This window comes from Podarcis muralis, chromosome 7 (assembly GCF_964188315.1).
Source record: "Podarcis muralis chromosome 7, rPodMur119.hap1.1, whole genome shotgun sequence".
In the NCBI taxonomy this organism is placed as follows: Eukaryota; Metazoa; Chordata; class Lepidosauria; order Squamata; family Lacertidae; genus Podarcis; species Podarcis muralis.
The window spans coordinates 77,152,684-77,172,396 of record NC_135661.1 but is presented as its reverse complement, the minus strand read 5'-3'; the positions used below and the strand labels follow the sequence as shown (position 1 = coordinate 77,172,396).

At 45.2% G+C, this 19,713-nt stretch overlaps 2 protein-coding genes across 3 annotated transcripts; one reads left to right on the top strand and one right to left on the bottom strand.

Annotated features, from left to right (window-relative positions):
• Positions 1–435: 435 nt before the first annotated feature.
• LOC114603458 (phospholipase A2 inhibitor gamma subunit B-like) lies at positions 436–7,864 on the top strand. 2 transcript variants are annotated; one of them, XM_028742475.2, is made up of 6 exons: positions 436–1,517; positions 3,132–3,232; positions 3,842–3,958; positions 4,149–4,301; positions 6,160–6,300; positions 7,038–7,864. In XM_028742475.2, the coding sequence occupies exons 2-6, from the start codon at positions 3,184–3,186 to the stop codon at positions 7,184–7,186; spliced, it is 609 nt and encodes a 202-aa protein (XP_028598308.2). In that variant the 5' UTR covers positions 436–1,517; positions 3,132–3,183; the 3' UTR covers positions 7,187–7,864. The 2 variants fall into 2 exon arrangements, with proteins under 2 accessions (XP_028598308.2, XP_077788716.1); XM_077932590.1 differs by lacking the exon at positions 436–1,517 and having other exon boundaries at positions 2,222–3,232.
• Positions 7,865–11,852: 3,988 nt separating this feature from the next.
• LOC144328582 (phospholipase A2 inhibitor and Ly6/PLAUR domain-containing protein-like) lies at positions 11,853–18,522 on the bottom strand. Its single transcript, XM_077932595.1, has 4 exons — positions 17,912–18,522; positions 14,548–14,694; positions 13,589–13,732; positions 11,853–12,326 (listed from the first exon to the last, which is right to left on the bottom strand). Exons 1-4 carry the CDS (start codon positions 17,961–17,963, stop codon positions 12,115–12,117), a joined length of 555 nt encoding a protein of 184 aa, XP_077788721.1. The 5' UTR covers positions 17,964–18,522; the 3' UTR covers positions 11,853–12,114.
• Between the last annotated feature and the right edge of the window lie 1,191 nt (positions 18,523–19,713).

Sequence of the window (19,713 nt, the reverse complement as noted above, 5' to 3'; positions counted from 1 at the left end):
CCAAAAGACCCACATATTTTGGTGCAGTGTGTCTTGATTTTCATCAGAGTAATGTTGGAGGGTATGGATAAGAGGTTCTCTCTATCTATATCTATCTATCTATCTATCTATCTATCTATCTATCTATCTATCATCTATCTATCTATATCTATATCTATCGCTTAATCTCTCATAGTACTAGGACAGGGGATAGTCCAGTGAAGCTGAATGCTGCAATATTCAAAACAGAGAAAAAGATGTAGTTTTTTTCTCACAATGCAGCATTAAAACTATGGGGTTCCACAAAATAAGGTGCCTGCCAAGTTGGATGGATTTAGAACGCGATTATACAAAAACATGGGACGCGGGTGGTGCTGTGGGTAAAAGCCTCAGCGCCTAGGGCTTGCCGATCGAAAGGTCGGTGGTTCGAATCCCCGTGGCGGGGTGCGCTCCCGCTGCTCAGTCCCAGCGCCTGCCAACCTAGCAGTTTGAAAGCACCCCCGGGTGCAAGTAGATAAATAGGGACCGCTTACTAGCGGGAAGGTAAACGGCATTTCCGTGTGCGGCTCTGGCTCGCCAGATGCAGCTTGTCACGCTGGCCACGTGACCCGGAAGTGTCTCCGGACAGCGCTGGCCCCCGGCCTCTTGAGTGAGATGGGCGCACAACCCTAGAGTCTGTCAAGACTGGCCCGTACGGGCAGGGGTACCTTTACCTTTACCTTTATACAAAAATATGGAGGACAAGGCATTGAGTGGCGGCTAGTCCTGGCTATATGCTTTCAGAATCAGTGAGAGTGTGCCTCTCTGAATGCCCTTTGTTGGGGAACAACAGCAGGAGAGGGCTACTGTGCTCATGCTTTGCTTGTGCGTGTCCCCCAAGCATCTGATTGGCCACTGTGGGATACAGAATGTTGGACTGCATGGGCCATTGGTCTGATCCGTCAAGGCCCTTCTGATGTCATTAAGGCATTCTACAGCCTCAGTGCTGTGACAGAAAAAGTCATGCTAGCAAGGAGGTGATGGGGGTTGTAGTCCAAAACATCTGGAGGCCAGCAGGCTGGTGACAGCTGCTCTAAAGACCCCCACAAAGTCCATATGTGTCACCCAGAATTGGCCTAGAATGGAAGATGAGTTGGGATGCTGCTTCGCTGGTGGTATTTCAGGGCAGCCCAAACCATACAGACAATTTTTGCAGGTGGGTTTTGCACAAAGGTAAGCCTTGCAGTCAAGTCACAGCTGTCCAGGTGAAGCAAAATGAGAGCACACCAAGGAGTTTTTCTATCTCCTGACGCATCACCTCATGCTCTCCCTGAAAAAAACAGGGTTCCCACCCAGAAATTTATTTCTTATTTCCTTCTTCGTTGAGATGGAAGAGAGTGTCCCAGCTGGGTGATGGATAGCTGGGAGGAGAAACTGAGGAGGGGAAAATGACATTGCATCTCTACTATAAATAGCCAGAGGAATGGTGCACATTCACTCAGCCTGCGCAGTTGACCTTTGGCAACGATCGCCTCTGCTGCAGCTGCTTGGAGCCCCAGGTAAGCTCATCCTTCCAAAGAACAACAGGACCTGCCTTATACTGAGCCAGACCATTGGCCCATCTCTCTCCGTGTTGTCTACACTGGCTGGTTTCAGCTCTCCAGGCTTTCAAGCAGAGGTCTTCCCAGACCTCCCTGGAAATGTTGAGGACTGATCTTGAGGCCTTCTTTGTGTTTTTCATGTGGTCTACCACTGAGCTTTGTCTCTCCCTTTCTTTTATATCCTTCCTTTTCTCCAAGGAACTCTTGGTTCACCCCCACCCCCCACATTTTATCCTCACAACAACCCTTTGGAGGTAGGTTAGGTTGCATGGGTTACCAGTTTGCTACCAGACCAGGTTCAAGGTTATTGTGTTAAATCACAAAGCCCTAGAAAACTTTGGCTCAATTTGGTCCCAAAGTACCTTAAGGACTATGTGATTCCTTAAGTTCGAACCTTGATCTTTAAGGTCTACTGTTGGCCCACTTTGGGTGGTCCCACATGCCAGCTTGCCTTTAAGGTAAAGGTAAAGGGACCCCTGACCATTAGGTCCAGTCGTGGCCGACTCTGGGGTTGCGGCGCTCATCTTGCTTTATTGGCTGAGGGAGCTGGCATATAGCTTCCAGGTCATGTGGCCAGCATGACTAAGCCGCTTCTGGTGAACTAGAGCAGCGCACGGAAACGCCGTTTACCTTCCCGCCAGAGCGGTACCTATTGATCTACTTGCACTTTGACATGCTTTCGAACTGCTGGGTTGGCAGGAGCAGGGACTGAGCAACGGGAGCTCACCCCGTCGCAGGGATTCGAACCACCAACCTTCTGATTGACAAGTCCTAGGCTCTGTGTGTGTAAAGTCCCTTCACTGTAGAGTTCCCTGCCAGCATCTCTGTCTACTTTCAAATGTCTGCTGAAAACCATACTGTTTAGACACTCCTTCTGAACGTGAGATTCTTTGCAAGCACCTTTTACAGATGTGTTTGGTGTTCTTTCTTTCTTTTTTTCATTGCAGCATTACGTTTTTAGGCTGCATACCGCCTTGCTCTATGAAAGTCCAGTCTATAAACAGTTAAAGAAAGAAAGAAATTCATGGGGAGGAGGCAAGGCAGTGCTGAGAGTGCAGGGGGATCTCTGGGCAGCAGCTCCATGGGCTGCAAATTTGGAGCTTCTCCTGAATTGTGGCTGCTCTGCCACATCACAGCAAATGCAGTTCCAACCACCAGGAGGGGGCCACCATTGCCCCATGCTCCCATGGATTTAATAAGTTGGGGTTTTTTTTTTTAAAAAAAGTAATGAACCTGGGTGTCACTACTGAGGTGTTACTGCTGTGCAGCACTTTTCACAGGATGAAAAGATCACACAAAAAACCTGGTGGGGTTTTATTTCTTAAGCTTTGGACAGCGTTCACCATCCATGCCAGTTCAGGAAATGTGAGTGTCTTGATTTATAATGGTATGCTACCACTTCTCCTTCTCTGGCACAATGTAATGCTCCCCTGCTGTACTTTTTAGCTTCAATTCATTATAATCAACTCAATTCAACTAAACTTTTTTTTTTTAAAAAAAAGAAGATGGTACATAGAGTTTATATATAAATAATTGGTTGCATGGTCTGTTTATTTCTGATCTCCCTTCTAGACAACTCTGGTGAACTGAGTGTTTTGCGCCTCTTTGTAACAGAAAAATCACCATGTGGTCTCTCCTTGGCTGCTTCCTCCTGGGTGCTTTCCTAGCTACAGGTGAGGAGATGTCTTACCAGTTTATGGGACTGTTCTGGGTTCTGTAAGAGTTGGTAGCTCCTGAGATAACAACAAAAGCCAATGCTTCTTTTTCCGGAGTCAATAGATTTGCTGATGGCATAAAACTAACATCTCAACCCATTCTGAGAAATTTGTGCAAAAAACTAGCCACCATTCTGAATAGTTTGAATGTTATTCCCAGGTGGGATGGAGCATGGAATGGGACCAGAGAGATGGATAGCAAACCTACAAGTTCTCAACCAACAGCAGCAATGAAGTGCTCTCCAGATATTCCTGGACCCCCAGCTTTCATCAACCCTAGTCAGTTTAGTAATTGATCAAGAATGGAGTTGTAGTCCAAATCATCTGGAGGTGCCCTATTCCAGATCCACCTATGTCATGAAATATTTGGCTAAGACAAAGCCAAAACACATGCCTTTGCTTGTGTTCCTCTCTTATACCCCTTGCTTTTGCCAGATTCTTCCTCCTTTGTCATTTATCTGTGACACTCTGTAAAGTGTGGATTGCATAACAATGGCAAAAATAATCATCTAAATTGTGGGCACAATTCTATGAATGGTAAAAACAGCTAAGTGTTTGTTTCTCCAGGTACTTGTCTTCAGTGTGAGGTGTGCTATGGTGGAGGCAGCAACTGCACTGGTGAAATGAAGACCTGTGGTGCTGGTCAAGATACCTGCATTATCAGTCTGATGGAGTATTCACAACGTAGGTATTGGGTAGAGTCTTGGGCTGAGATATCACATAGGTGCTGTGCTGAAAATTTCATATGCTGAATATTCATTGGGTGGATGCGGATGAAGCAAAAACTATGTCTGTGTAGAAATTTCTTCAACATTATCAGGAGGGGGCTGCCCTATTCTTGACTCAACCTTTCCCTTCTCAATCACCTGTGCAGCTCCCGTGACAATCACATCTGTCGCTAAGGACTGTGGCTCATCCAGCTTCTGCAAAATTGGTGCTGAAGAGATAAATCTTGGGAGTGGAATGCAAGTGAGATCAAATATCGTCTGCTACAAGGAGAATCAAAGTGGAACAGTCTCACTTCCTGGTATGTACTGTCTTGTCTATAAGATAAGATCTAGAAACTTGCATGGCTGCCCTCTAATTGTGACCCCTAGTTCTCCAACATAGCTACAATTCCCAGAGTGGTTTAACAGTCTGTTCCTCTTCTTAGGGAAATCTGAGAACTGTAGCTCTGTGAGGGGAGTACAGAAGTTGCCTGGCAACTCTCAGCACACTTAGAAACTACAGTTCCCAGGACTCTTTGGGGGAAGCCACAACTGTTTCAAGTGTTATGATACAGCTTTAAATGTATAGTGCAGATAGGTCCCTAGATTCCCAGGAAAAATAATGGGCTCAGCCTATTATGTAGGAGCAGCCAATGTAGAACCCTACTGACACCAACATTGCTGCCACTTACCAAGATGGTGGCAACAAGGTTGGGATGGTGCAGGTGCCCTGATGGGGGAGCATGGGCTTGTTCTCCTGGTATACCTGCACAGACCCACCTCACCACAGCCCTGACCCACCAGCTCTGCACAGTACTAGTAAGCATCAGCAACAACAGTATGGGGATGATGGCTCCACATCAACACCCTCCCACTGCAGCCACTTCTGCCTTACAGCCTTGGAGCCATCTTTAAGAACTCAGCAGCCACGGTAAGCCTCCTTTCACTGAACTGAGAACTGACTGGCAAAACAGGAACTCAACTTCCTAGTGGAATTAAAATAAAATTGCCCAGTGGAGTTAAATTTAATAGACTGGGGCACCACACTGAGACAGATTTCTAATTTGCCAATACCCTCCGATCTGAATGCTCTGCCCCCTAACCCCAGGGATGGAGAAACTGTGCCTCTGCAGTTGAAGTTGGACTTCAACTCTCATCAGCCTCAGTGGGCATGGTCAATGGTCAGAGATGTTAGGAGTTGTAGTCCAGCAACACCGGAAGACCCCAGGTTCTCCACCCTGGCTGTAACTCTGTGCTTGTTTGTTGTCACTTCTCAGTGGGGAGGGAGCTTTAGTCCATACAATCTTAAGAACATAAAAAGAGTCCGCTGGATCATGACAATGGCCCATCTAGTCCAGCATACTTACAATCACCAGCTAAGTGCTTGTGAGAACCCCCAAGGACCTGAACACGAGAGCACTATCCCCTCCTGTGGTTTCCAGCAAATGGTATTCAGAAGCTCTGAGGATGGAGATAGAACATAGTCATCATAGCTACTGGCCACAAAAGCCTTGTTGTCTATGAATTTATCCAATCCTCTTTTAAAACCATCCAGGTTGATGGCCATGACTGTCTCCTGTGGCAGCGGGTGGCACTGTGGTCTAAACCACTGAGCCTCTTGGGCTTGCCGCTCAGAAGGTCAGTGGTTTGATTCCCCGCAACAGGGTGAGCTCCCGTTGCTCTGTCCCAGCTTCTGCCAACCTAGCAGTTCGAGAACACGCCAGTGCAAGTAGATAAATAGGTATCACTGTGGTGGGAAGGTAAACAGTGTTTCCATGCACTTTGGTTTCCATCATAGTGTTCCGTTGTGCCACAAGCAGTTTAGTCATGCTGGCCACATGACCCAGAAAGCTATCTGTGGACAAACACCAGCTCCCCTAGGCCTGAAAGCGAGATGAGCGCTGCAACCCCATAGTCACCTTTGACTGGACTTAACCATCCAGGGGTGCTTTACCTCTTTTACCTTTTTAATGCTTCATTTTGTGTGTCCTGAATCTTTCAGCATACAAATTCAGAACATTAATATTTAGTATTTAATTCCTTCCGACTTTATTTTTCATCAAAAGAGCTGAGGATAGTGAAAAAACTTGCTTCTTCCTCAGCCCCCTATTGTTTCAGAGTTGAGGCCAGGCATCGGTAAAAGACACCTGATGGCTGACCTTCCATTTCTCTCCATAGTGCTGCCACCACCAGACACCAAACCCAATGGTCTCCAGTGTCCTGGCTGTGTTGGGATGTTTTCCACCAAGTGCAATGCAAAGCCTGTTGCCTGCAATGGAGAAGAGACCAAGTGCATCAACATTGCTGGGAACGTCACAGGTAGAGAGATTCAGTGTTTTCAAAATTGTCTTTCCATCATCCTGATCTTCAAATGTGCTGAAGAGTGGGGTAACCTGAGTGATCCCCATGGCAACTCCATAACCACCTGGTTTAGGTAGGCTGCTAACCCAGCAGTTCGAAAGCACGTCAAAGTGCAAGTAGATAAATAGGTACCGCTCCGGCAGGAAGGTAAACAGCATTTCCATGCACAGCTCTGGTTTCACCAGAAGTGGTTTAGTCATGCTGGCCACATGACCCAGAAAAACTGTCTGTGGACAAACGTCGGCTCCCTCGGCCAGCAAAGCGAGATGAGCGCCGCAACCCCAGAGTCGTTTGAGACTAGACTTAACTGTCAAGGGTCCTTTACCTTTACCTTTTTTAGACTAACATGTGGGTTAAAGCAGCTATTCTCCAGTTTTCATGCTTCTCCAAATTTTGCATAGAATCCTCAGCTTTTTTAAAAAAAAAAAGTACCTGTAAAGTATCTGTAAAATTCATACAGATTTTTTTTAATTTTAATGCATTGAAAAAGATCTGCAGAATGACACAGAAACAGGAAAAAAGCTTATGAATACATGAGATGATAACATGAACCAGAAATTGACTGTGACCCATCCTTTGCTAATCCACATTTTCTCCAAAATTTCATTTTAAAGGGGTGGTGGCAACTATAGTGGGCAGAGAGCGCTGTTCATTGCAGGCTTGATACTGACCAACATGTTGGCCATTTCTTGCAGCGGTTCAGACCATAGATGTTTCCTTCAAGGGATGCGCTAATGAGGCTTCCTGTACCATGCTCAAATTGGGGCCAAGAACGTTTGCAGGAATCAGTATGGATCTGGCTACGGCTGAGTGCAGTGCAGCTGTTTCCACCAAAGCTCGGTAACCAGCTGACTCTTACATCACAGAATGTCATTGCCGCACCACATCTTTCTTGTCTAAATGGCTTGCCCTTCTTCGCATGCTTTCTTATTGATTAGTTGATTAGCTTCTCCCAAAATCATATCAAATCAAAAAAATAAATAACTGAAGAACTTGATTATAAATAAATCCTTGCAGTGCAATACCTGTGTCCACCACTTGAGGCAGCATATGCTCCTTTAGAATGAACCCACCAATATAATAGAGAGGGAGATATTTTGTGTATGGCAGTTTAAACTCTTCCTTGAGTTTAAAAATCAAGTGGGTAAATGACCAGATCAACAGGGAATCACATTGGATATTCTCTCTGTGTGTGCGAGATTCATTTGTTCCAGAAACAGAGAATTCAGAAGTTTCAAGAAGCAGCAGAATGCTGAGATTGTTTTGTCTATGCCAGGACATTTTCTGTGGGAGCTTTTTCTTTGGACGTGTGCAGAGTGACCGGAAGCACTGATAACAACAGTTTTGTGTAACTTGTTGTGAGTCTTTTGCTTATGCCTTGTGATGAGAGAAGCAGAGTGAGTGTCTTGGACTCTTGTTGGATTCTAAACCTGCCTTGACAGTGGTGAATGTCTGTATATCTTTGCTACCAATATGCTTTTATGCCTGTCAATTAAACCTCTACACTTGACTGAATCTTTAAGGCGTCCATGAGTGTTTATTGCCTACTTTGTGCACCTTCAACCCCGAAGATGCTTTCAAGGAAGGAGCTGTGTTGAGATGTAACCCTGCTGGGTATGGATACTGACACACACACACACACAGCGAAAGTGATGCTGGACCCAATCCTTCTAAATCATCCATCAGAGGTTGATGGATTGATCCAACAAATCAAAGGTAGCCATGAGACTTAATAATCATTTATGGAAGGAAATGTCCCAACTTAAGAGGGAAATATTTTCAGTGCAAATTCTCTGCAACAAAATACTGGTGGATTGGGGAGGGCCACTTTTGATTATAAAATGTGCATCTGAACATACACAAGATGTACTTTCTCAAGAGTAACAAAATGTATGTGTGTGCCAAGTGTCCTTAACCATGTGCAGAGTGTCTTTGATCAGGTATGATCCGGCCAATGATAAGCAACATCCGGAGAGCTGGTGGTTAACCACCTTTGAGATAGAGGCTTCCATCGTATATCAAAGGGTCTCCAAGGTGGGCTAACTGGCAGTGGTGGGCATGTGTGACAACAGCAGCACTCCAATCAGTGTCAAAAGGCTCAGGGAGGCCGTTTGAATTTCCCACAAGTCCCTGGGCTAAGATATGACACCACAGAGGCATTATGGGAAATTTAAATGGCAGCTCCCAGAACCAACTGCCTGGTGCTAATGGCAGGAAGATATTTTGAAGAAGTTTGCTCTGCTCTGCTGGAGAACAAAGTTCCCGGCAGGTGAACATTGCTGACATGAAAGAAAACCGCCAAACTGCAGACAGATAGGCATTGGAAGCCTTTTGTGCTGGGACTCTTCAAAACTGATTATGAAGAGGAAGCAAAAGGTAAATAAAAAAAGTGGAGACCAAAGGAATTTACACCACCAGCCCTACACCCCTGTGGGGATTACTTAGAGCAACAGAGGTGTGTACAATTATTCAGGGATGTGGAGAATGTGGTTAGAGCAGATGGCTTTAAACCATGCTTTACTCAGAGTAGACCCCATTTACTCAGAATAGGCCATCAAATAAAGCTGAATGTCGGCAGATGCAAGGCAGACAAAATAAAGTCCTTCTTCCCATGGCACTTATTTACACTATGGAATTTGCTCCCACAAGATGTAGCACCAACTTAGAGGACTTTGGAAGGATCAGATGAATTAATGGGCAATAAGGCTCTCAGTGGCTTCAAGTCACAATGGCTGCGCACACTGCCAGAACGGTATGCCTCTGAATACCAGTTGCTGAAAACTGCAGGAGCAAAGAGTGCTGTTGCACTCAGGCTGTCCTTGCAAGCTTTCCACAGGAATCTGGTTGGCCACTGTGAGAGCAGGATTCTAGACAAAATGAGCCTTTTGCCTGATCCAAGCGGGCTCATCTTACATTGTTATAACAATCTACTTAACACGCTAACTCTAAAACCTGGCACAAACAAATGCTAACTGGGGGGGAAACAAGAAAGATGTGGGTGGCATGATGAAAATACAATAATGAATGCAGGCTACAGTGGTACCTCAGGTTACAGATGCTTCAGGTTACAGATGCTTCAGGTTACAGACTCTGCTAACCCAGAAATAGTACCTCGGGTTAAGAACTTTGCTTCAGGGTGGGAACAGAAATCGTGCGGCAGCAGTGGGAGGCCCCATTAGCTAAAGTGGTACCTCAGGTTAAGAACAGTTTCAGGTTAAGAATGGACCTCCAGAATGAATTAAGTTCGTAACCTGAGGTACCACTGTATTGGTTTTTGATCATCAGAAATGGATTGGAAAAGGTGGGGTGGGAGGTTTCAAACTAGTCCAGCATTCTTTTTAATATCCTGCTCCCAAGAGACAGATTTTGAAAAAGAGCAATGAATGAACCCACCAAGCCAACTATTTCCACGAACACAGAATCATAGAATTGAAGAGCTGGAAGGGACCATGTGGGTCATCTAGTCCAACCCCCTGCAATGCAGGAATCTTTTGCCCTATGTGGGGCACTAACCTATGACACTGAGATTAAGAGTCTCGGAATCTACCGACTGCGCTATTCCCCCCAAAGCACAGTGATTGGAGAACCTTGATAAAATAATTCTTTCTAATTGAAAGCTAGACCTGTCTATCAAAATGATTTATCTCCTCCTCGCTCTTTCTTCACTCAACTTGCATCGGGGCATTTCTCTTATAGTCAGCTTGCTTTCGCTTTTAATAGGCACCACAACAAAAAATTCTGTGACTTCTGTGAATAGTGTGGCATGAAGCTTTGCGGGGGGTAGTTAATCACTGCAACTCAAAGGACTTTGCTGACATTGTGATCTTATTTGATCAAGTAAAGCACACACACACACACACACACACACACACCACAATTCACTTGTGTGTCATATTTAACACAGAGCCAATGCACGGCTATGGAATCCAGCTTGTAATTTCCTTAGCTCCACTTGGAGCTGTCTGTGGTCCTGCATTTTTGTCTTAGCTCCTACACACCATTTGTCAGAGCTTTCCTCTGGAACATAAGTACATAAAAAGAGCCTGCTGGATCATGCCAATGCCTCACCTAATCCAGCATCCTGTTCTCATAGTAGCCAACCAGATGCCTGTGTGAAACCCACAAGCAGGATTCGAACACAAGACAACTCTCCCCTCCTGTGGTTTTTCCAGCAACTGGTATTCAGAAGCATTGCTGCCTCTTACCATGAAGGAAGAGCAAAGCCATCATGGCTAGTAGCCATCAATAGCCCTCTCCTCCATTAATTTGTTTAATCCTCTTTTAAAGTCATTGTTTTTTCCCTGTGGAAGTGAGTTCCATAGCTTAACGATCTGCTGCGTGAAGCAGTGCTTGGCCTAAAACCTGATCTAAAACAGGATAAGCAATGCCGGCTGCACCCAACGAACCCATCCCAGTCTGTTAGCCCATAATAGACAGCACTCACCACCATCCAGAAGCAGGATTTCAGTGCCAATACTCTTCACCTGGCTTGAGAGCAGTACATGTGAAAAGGATCTAGGAGTCTTGGTTGATCACAAACTTGACATGAGCCAACAGTGTGACACGGCAGCTAAAAAAGCCAATGCAATTCTGGGCTGCATCAATAGGAGTATAGCATCTAGATCAAGGGAAGTAATAGTGCCACTGTATTCTGCTCTGGTCAGACCTCACCTGGAGTACTGTGTCCAGTTCTGGGCACCACAGTTCAAGAAGGACACTGACAAACTGGAACGTGTCCAGAGGAGGGCAACCAAAATGGTCAAAGGCCTGGAAACGAGGCCTTATGAGGAACGGCTAAGGGAGCTGGGCATGTTTAGCCTGGAGAAGAGGAGGTTAAGGGGTGATATGATAGCCATGTTCAAATATATAAAAGGATGCCACATAGAGGAGGGAGAAAGGTTGTTTTCTGCTGCTCCAGAGAAGCGGACACGGAGCAATGGATCCAAACTACAAGAAAGAAGATTCCACCTAAACATTAGGAAGAACTTCCTGACAGTAAGAGCTGTTCGACAGTGGAATTTGCTGCCAAGGAGTGTGGTGGAGTCTCCGTCTTTGGAGGTCTTTAAGCAGAGGCTTGACAACCATATGTCAGGAGTGCTCTGATGGTGTTTCCTGCTTGGCAGGGGGTTGGACTCGGTGGCCCTTGTGGTCTCTTCCAACTCTATGATTCTATGATTCTATGATTCAGCTACAGCTGATGTATTTTATGTCACGGCTAAAATGGCCACTGTTTCTTTAATGCTTAAAAAAGCTGGGTCAGCATGAGTCAGCGGCCTGCACCGGGTTGTATATATAGAGTGAGAAATGTTAGTTTGGGTTGGTTGGTTGGTTAGTGAAAGCTAGTAGTGTTGAGGTGTGTACAGTTGGTCAGTTGCTTTTGTAGAAAGACTTTTAATAATAAAATCAGAAAGTACTCTGCAAGGATATTTTTCTCGTGGACTCTTTTATGCCGACAAGGGTCCGAGGACCAGGCTGAGGCAACAAAGGGAGGTCAGAACCTTTTTGCTTTTTACAAACACTGACATTTTATTTGTCACCTACCAGTATTATCAGCTGGTCGCTGCTTGATGACATCACTTGAGTGCCACCATGCTCTGCTACTGCTGGAGGTCATGGCGGAACATAAAAAAATAGACACTAGTGTATCTTGGGCAATTTGATCTCTTCATTCACTGTAAAGCCCAAGGCCTATAAATAACTAAAGGCCACAAAGCAAGTAAGGAAGGAGGAAGGGCTCAGGCAGGATCTCTTGGTCTTCGTGCCAGAAGAAAATCAAGGAAGGATCTTCACATGAAGAAGGCAGGCAAGAACTGGGAGAGAAAGTGCAAACAACTCTGGAGTGTAGCCAACCTTTCCAGAGATGGTCTTCATGGGAAGGCAAGTGCCTTTCCCATGTACATGAATCCCAGCAAAAAATACCATCCCTTTTTTAAAATTGTCACAGACAACCTTGTTTACACAGCCCTTGATAGCCACTGGTGGTCCTGCGGAGGGAATAGAAGGAAAGGACAGTCAGCATTTAGGCTAGAAATTGAATCCATCTTAACTGGTTTCTGCTCCAGATTTTGAAGTTCCATATTTCTGAAATGGTGGCTAGGGAAACCCAGCCAGATGGGCACGGTATAAATAGTTGTTGTTGTTTCCAAGGCAACTTTGAGAAAATGGGAGGAATCAGGTTGGATTCTGGAGTTTCAGAATTTTTCTGAGAGGGAAACTTAACTGCTAAATTTTATAATGAAGATTCTAATTCCTTCATTCCTCCTTCATTCTTTGGAAGTTATGAAATCATAGTGCACGCATAAAAGGATGACATGGTGCAATGACTGTATTTCATCATCGCACCATTTTGCAAATTAGACTTTTTTAAAAATTAAAAAGACTGGGGAAAATGGAACAAGATTCTCTTGGGTCAATTATCTCATGAAAAGCAAAATTCTATAAAGTAAGTCTACCCTAATTCATATCCTAGAAAAATGAATCCCAGTGGGAGACATATATTAACAGATTTTTCCCATGCTGTCATAGTAAGTCAGGTTTTCCCAGAATGAAAAAAAAAATCCTTTTGTTGTTGTCTCCCCTCCTCATCCTCCTCGTCATCTTGCTATCCATCCTTCCTCCTCTGCCTCAGCCTTTAGCCTCCTTTCCTCCTCCAATCCTTGCCATTGCCTCCTCCTAACTGTCGTCATGGTGTCATTCACAGGGTTAGTGCCATCTGTCTGCAGCCATGTGAATTACACCTTGACAACAGTCTTATACAAATATATATATTCGAGAAAGTGTGTGTGTGTGCGCGCGCGCGCGTGTGTGTGTGTGATTGTGTACTTTACATAGTCAGATTAGAGTAAGTCATACTCAGAGTAAATCCACTGAAAACCAGTATGCATGTTTGTGTATGTGTTCCAATGAAGTTGGATGATGAGAAGTTCAGGGCAGCATAAGGGAGTACTTCGTCATACAGTCCCTAAATTGAACTATGAAGCTGAACAAGATGTGCTGATGGTTGCTAACTTGGAGAGTGTTAAAAGGGTTTTGGACAGGAGGATGTGGCTGTCAATGGCTGCTAGTCATGATAGCTCTATAAACTTCTGTAACTGAGTATCAGCTACTGCGGATCACAAGTGGGGCAGAGCTATTGTACTCATGCACCCCTTGTAGGCTTCCTGTAGGCATCTGGTTCACCTCTGTGAATTCTGGAATGGCTGGGCCTCCGGTCCAATCCAGCAGAGCCATTTATGTGGTTACTTACCTGTCCTTGCAGTCCCAGACATGTCAAGGCAATAGTCCTGGTCTCCAGTACAATTGGCAATCACTTCTTCCTTGCATGCATAGTTCTCCAGACCAAAGCAGGCTGGGCACTTTATTCCATTGAATGTAGTGCTTATGGGTGGGACTGGGAGAAAGAAGAGACAGTTCAGATTTGGGAGGAAGGAAGAAGAGAGCTCTAAACACAAGGGTGGAAATCACAAATCCACCTTCTCCCATAGAGCTGAGTGGCTAGTAAGTGCAAGCCAGGTTTTCTCTAAGTCCACTAAGTTGTTACAATACAACAGCCTTTGGTTGCTTTGCCTTGATATCCTCGTAGTACTGGAGAATTCAGTGGGGGAAATGCTGATGTACCTATCGGAGCACTTTGATATGCAAAACTTGCACTTTTACAATTGCCATGTAATATCTATTTGCATTTGGGAAGAATGGTACCTTCCGTGCGGCAACACCTGCACTTTGGAAATCCCTGCCTTTGGCCATTCAGGCAGAGGCCCTCGATATTTTGCTCTTGATGCCTGCTCAGAACTTTCCTGCATTTGGAAAGTCTATCCAGACACCTGATTCATAGAATCATAGAACTATAGAGCTGGAAGGTACCCCGAGGATCATCTAGTCCAACCCCCTGCAATGCCAGTCATTTTAGACAATATTGAGTTGGGTGGACAATATTTTAGACAGTTGAGTATGGTCAGACTCAGTAGAAGACACCTTCCTATGGTCCTATGATTCAGTGACCAGCTCTTCAACAGTTCTCTCTGGGCCTTGTTAAAACAAACACACACAAGTAAGGAAGTGGCTTGGTGATAGAACCGACATCCATTTTGCAAATCACTCTTCCCCAGCCCAAGTAGAAAGCTGGTGGTTTTTTTAAAAAAAATGACACCATAGAATGTGGAATGAGAGAATGGGCAAAGACAAAGGGATACGTCAGTGACTTACCATCAGGAAAGTAATTACTGCACTCATCCTCGTTGCAGCAGAAAAGCCTGCTTGATACAATTCCTGACTTGCCCACGTTAAATGTGGAAGGGCCTTTGTAGATGCAGTCGCTGGGGAAGAAGCAAAACTTGTGAATAGTCCTTGGTCCTGTTGGGATCAAGGAAGAGAAAGTTTTAATCAGAAGAGAGGTCCCTGGCGTAAATGATTAGCCCTGTAATCCAAATTATACTGACCTGGAGAGAAGATGTATGCTACATTTTGGAATATACCTTCAAAGCCGTGGCTTCCACCACAGAATCCTGGGAACTGTAGTTTGTTTAAGGGTGCTGGGAATTGTTAAGAGACCCCTATCCCCACTACAGAACTACATGTCCCAGAGCGTCCTGGGAAGAGAGATTGGTTGTTAAACCACTCTGAGAATTGCAGCTCTGTGAGAGGAATGTAAGTCCACAAACTGTTGAGAGTAAGGCAACAATGGCTGCAACAAGTAACTTGATCCAGTTGGGGGTGGCAGACAGAAAGGCAGTCTGGTCTTCCTCCTCCCTGATTCATTCTCTTTTAGTAACTGCTTTCTGGTAAAAGAGATCCCTTCCTTCCAGTCTTTACTTCCTTCCTACCCTTCTCCAAGTTCATTCATTGCGAGTTTCCATGTGCTGGTGTTAACTTCTTGGCTCCATCTTGGCAACAGGTAAAATCTTAACTCAATGTTTTTGGTTGCCACGAGTAATGTTTTCTTTATCCGTTCAACCAGCAGTCTTACCAGCCTATTTCTTTCTGCATACTGCTGTAATATATTTACCAAACTCCAGCATAAGCACCCCTTCAGCACCCTCAATCAGCAATAGTTCCCAGGATTCTTTGAGAGAAACCAGGATGATTGAAAGTGGCATCATGGTGCTTTTAATGTATGTTGTGGATGTTGACTCAAGTCCCATTCACCCCATACATGTAAAGAACTATGAAAAACTCTGAACAGTCAAAGAATTCTGAGAGCTGTAGTATGTTAAGGCTGAGAGCTGTTGGGAGACACACACACCCTTTCCCTTCACAGAGCTACAATTCCCAAAGTTACCTATGAAGAAGGTTTGACTGTTAAACGACTCTGGAAATTGTAGCTTTGTGAAGGGAATAAAAGGTAAAGGTACCCCTGCCCGTATGGGCCAGTCTTGCCAGACTCTAGGTTTGTGCGCTCATCTCACTCTATAGGCCGGGAGCCAGCGCTGTCCGCAGACACTTCCGGGTCACGTGGCCAGCGTGACAAGCTGCATCTGGCGAGCCAGCGCAGCACACGGAACGCCGTTTAACTTCCCGCTGGTAAGCGGTCCCTATTTATCTACTTGCACACGGAGGTGCTTTCGAACTGCTAGGTTGGCAGGCGCTGGGACCGAACGACGGGAGCGCACCCCACCACGGGGATTCGAACTGCCGACCATGCGATCGGCAAGTCCTAGGCGCTGAGGTTTTACCCACAGCGCCACCCGCGTCCCTTGTGAAGGGAATAGGAGACTCCTAACAACACTCTCAGCCCCTTTGACAAACTCAAAGCTCCCAGAATTCTTGGAGGAAACTGACAGTTTAAAGTGGTTCTCATAGCATGTATGGTGTTCATGTGGCCTCGGTAAACTCAATATGGTTGACTTCTGAGTAAATCTGCTTGGGCCTGGTCAGTAAGACCACCCAGTCCATGGAAAAGAAAACTATAGCCTTGCCTCATTCCTGCCATCCACCCTATTTGCTGGAACCTGTGGGTGTGTGGCATCTTGTGAAACTCACCTGTTGTGTTCATGGTTCGTGCTGTGCCACATTTGATGAGCCCACCAGGGCAAATGATCTTACTGCCACTACAACTGTCCCCAGCAGCTGAACATGACTCACATGCCAGATAGCTCCCTAAAGCAGGAGCAAGTAAAAGCAGACAAACGGCATATTCACTGTGGCCAAGACCCCTGGAGGGCATCTTTTAACCCTAAGAGCCAACACAATACTCATTGGATGGGTGGGTGGTAGAGGACTCCAACTCCCAACATTCCTGGCTATTCCTTGTGCTTACTGAGACTGATGGGAGTTGAAGTCTAAAAAACCCCAGGAGAGTCCTGGGCTCCCCATCCTTGCTGTAAGTAAGCCTTTCTCAAACTTGGGTCCCCATATGTTGTTGGACAACAACTCCCATCATCCCTAGCTCCCAGGACCAGTGGTTAGGAATGATGGGAGTTGTAATCCAACAAGATCTGGGGAACCAAGTTTGAGAAAGGCTGCTGTAAGTGAAAACCCAAGTAAGAGCTGGAAGAAAGGCACTCCATTCTCACAATTGTCTACCTGATACAAGCACAAGTCACCAACCTACCAATTGTAGTTTTAGGCTACAATTCCCATCAGCCCTAGCCAGCACCTTTTGTGTCATGTTGGACAGGGATGGAGAACTGGATCTTGCCAGTGGGCCAGATCCTTACCTTCCCCACTGCCCATGAAACAATTTTGACAGGCGGTGAGGCTGCCTACCTGTCAGTCATCTGCCATCATTATGTTGTCGGGCAACACCGTCAAAGGAAATTGCTCTTCGGCAGCCCTCTTTGCTGCATCTTTACCTACCCTACAGCTGATGAGCTATATGGGGCAGGTGAAGATGACCTCATAGGCCAACGGAGAGTCCTGCTAAACCTAAGTAGAAAGTCCATGTGCTTCTGGTTACCCACCATTGGTTTAGGAGTTGTATATATTTATTTTGACTTATTTAATCAAGAACATCTAATTCAATTACATAGTAATCTAAAGAAATAAAAAAGAAAACGATGCAGCTAATGCAAATGAATGAAAATCAGACACACAGATAATTTAAAAAAGGCCAGTTGAGGTAATTTCGTTCACAATTCCTGCGATAAGTAACAATAATTATTGATGTTGAGTGGGGGGGTAGGATCATTTTATTATTATTATTATTATTATTATTATTATTATTATTATTATTTATAAAAATGAGGAAGGACCTTGTTCTTGAGGTTTTAGGATATTCTCATTTGAAGCAGAAAATTGCTTTTAAAAAAAAATCAAAGAAAAAGTCAAATACAGCCATCATGGCTAAGTAGCCGCCAGTAGCCTTGCCCTAAGATTTGGAACACATTTTGTTTAGCACAAGGAAGCTTTCAGAATGTTAATATGCATTTAATTTGAATCCCTGGATGATCCATGATTTAGAGATAGATCTGTTGTTACAGCATGAGACTCATAATCTCAGGGTCGTGGTTTTGAGCCCCACCTTGGGCAAAAGATCCCTGCATTTCAGAGAGCTAGACTAGATGATCCCCGTGGTCCCTTCCAATGCTACAATTCTATGATTCTAATAACACCAGCTTCCACCTGCGCTTACCTTTCCTTGTCAGCATTGCTGCATGAAACCAGCAGAGGGCAAAAACATGCATCAGAGAAGCCCAGTTCCCTAGGTGAGTCTCTGGGAGCTTGTGGGATCACAGCGCTGCAAGAGAGGTCAGGCATGGCTCACCTTTCAAGGAGTAAAGGCAAGGTACACAGAGATGCATGCCAGCGATAAATCGCATTGGCTCCCTCTGCGATTTAGTGGGGAGGGAGTAGATATGGAGAAACGGAAGCCATGGACTCAAAATTCAGTCTGATTTACTTTGACCTAGAGCTGGGCTGATATTGAAATGTCAGCTTTGCAGCCAGGTTCTCAGATTGTGTGGTTGTTGCCACCCTCTCAACAAATATTACATTTCTCCCAATGATTAAAGGAGGCACACATGCTTGAAATTACCAGCACCTGATGACTACAGCCCACCACAGTGGACCACCCTTCCACTGGCGCTTTAAGTTATACCATAATGAATTGGCTAGCCTTTTTAACCAATGAACAGCCATGTCATGCTAAATTCCATTCATGCCAGTCGTTGTCGTTTGACACAATGATAACCCTCATTGAAGAACAGCCCTACCTCTCCCCTCCGCTTTTCCCACACATGCTTGCTTCTGTTTACCCATTAAAGCAGTTGGGAAGAATCATATAGCAGTATACCGCCTCAAATTTTGTAAATTTACTCCCACCATTTCTGGGTTGATAATAATAATAATAATAATAATAATAATAATAATAATAATAATAATTTATTTATACCCCACCCATCTGGCTGGGTTTCCCCAGCCACTCTGGGCGGCTTCCAACAAAACACTAAAATACAATAACCTATTAAACATTAAAAGCTTCCCTAAACAGGGCTGCGTTTAGATGTCTTCTAAAAGTTTGGTAGTTATTTTTCTTTTTGACATCTGGTGGGAGGGCGTTCCACAGGGCGGGTGCCACTACTGAGAAGGCCCTCTGCCTGGTTCCCTGTAACTTGGCTTCTCGCAGCGAGCGAGGGAACTGCCAGAAGACCCTCGGCCTCAGTGTCCGGGCAGAACAATGGAGGTGGAGACGCTCCTTTAGGTATACTGGACCGAGGCTGTTTAGGGCTTTAAAGGTCAGCACCAACACTTTTAATTGTGCTAGGAAACGTACTGGGAGCCAGTGTAGGTTTTTCAAGACCGGTGTTATATGGTCTCAGCTGCCGCTCCCAGTCACCAGTCTAGCTGCCGCATTTTGGATTAGTTGTAGTTTCTGGGTCACCTTCAAAGGTAGCCCCACATAGAGCGCATTGCAGTAGTCCAAGCGAGAGATAACCAGAGCATGCACCACTCTGGCGAGACAGTCCACGGGCAGGTAGGGTCTCAGCCTGCATACCAGATGGAGCTGATAAACAGCTGCCCTGGACACAGAATTGACCTGTGCCTCCATGGACAGCTGCGAGTCCAGAATGACTCCCAGGTTGCGCACCTGATCCTTCAGGGGCCCAGTTACCCCATAGGATTGCAAATGGATATTTTTTTCTGAAAGCAATTAACATGGAACTGAGCAAGTGTCCACTACATTCCTTTGTTGTTTTTGATGCAAATAACACACACAATACACATTTACTGGCATTGCCCCCTCGTTTCATCCCCTCCAACCTCTTTGCCTCCCCATCTTTTCCTTCAAGAAGTGTGCTGTGCAGTGCCAGATTTACGTACGTATAAGCTAAACAAGCTATAGCTTAGGGCCGCAAGAGAGTGGGGGCCCCCAAAAAAATTAAAGAGGAAAAAACCTAGATGTATTATTCACTATTGTATTTCACTATTAATATA

What these genes read in the sequence shown, in the direction of transcription:
- LOC114603458 (XM_028742475.2), top strand. Translation starts at nt 3,184, where the DNA reads ATGTGGTCTCTCCTTGGCTGCTTCCTCCTGGGTGCTTTCCTAGCTACA. An exon ending in TCTGATGGAGTATTCACAAC is followed by an intron (nt 3,959 to 4,148) that starts GTAGGTATTGGG and finishes TCACCTGTGCAG; the next exon opens with CTCCCGTGACAATCACATCT. An exon ending in CATTGCTGGGAACGTCACAG is followed by an intron (nt 6,301 to 7,037) that starts GTAGAGAGATTC and finishes CATTTCTTGCAG; the next exon opens with CGGTTCAGACCATAGATGTT.
- LOC144328582 (XM_077932595.1), bottom strand. Translation starts at nt 17,963, where the DNA reads ATGCATGTTTTTGCCCTCTGCTGGTTTCATGCAGCAATGCTGACAAGG. An exon ending in CAGTAATTACTTTCCTGATG is followed by an intron (nt 13,733 to 14,547) that starts GTAAGTCACTGA and finishes TCTTTCTCCCAG; the next exon opens with TCCCACCCATAAGCACTACA. An exon ending in GTCTGGGACTGCAAGGACAG is followed by an intron (nt 12,327 to 13,588) that starts GTAAGTAACCAC and finishes TTCCCTCCGCAG; the next exon opens with GACCACCAGTGGCTATCAAG.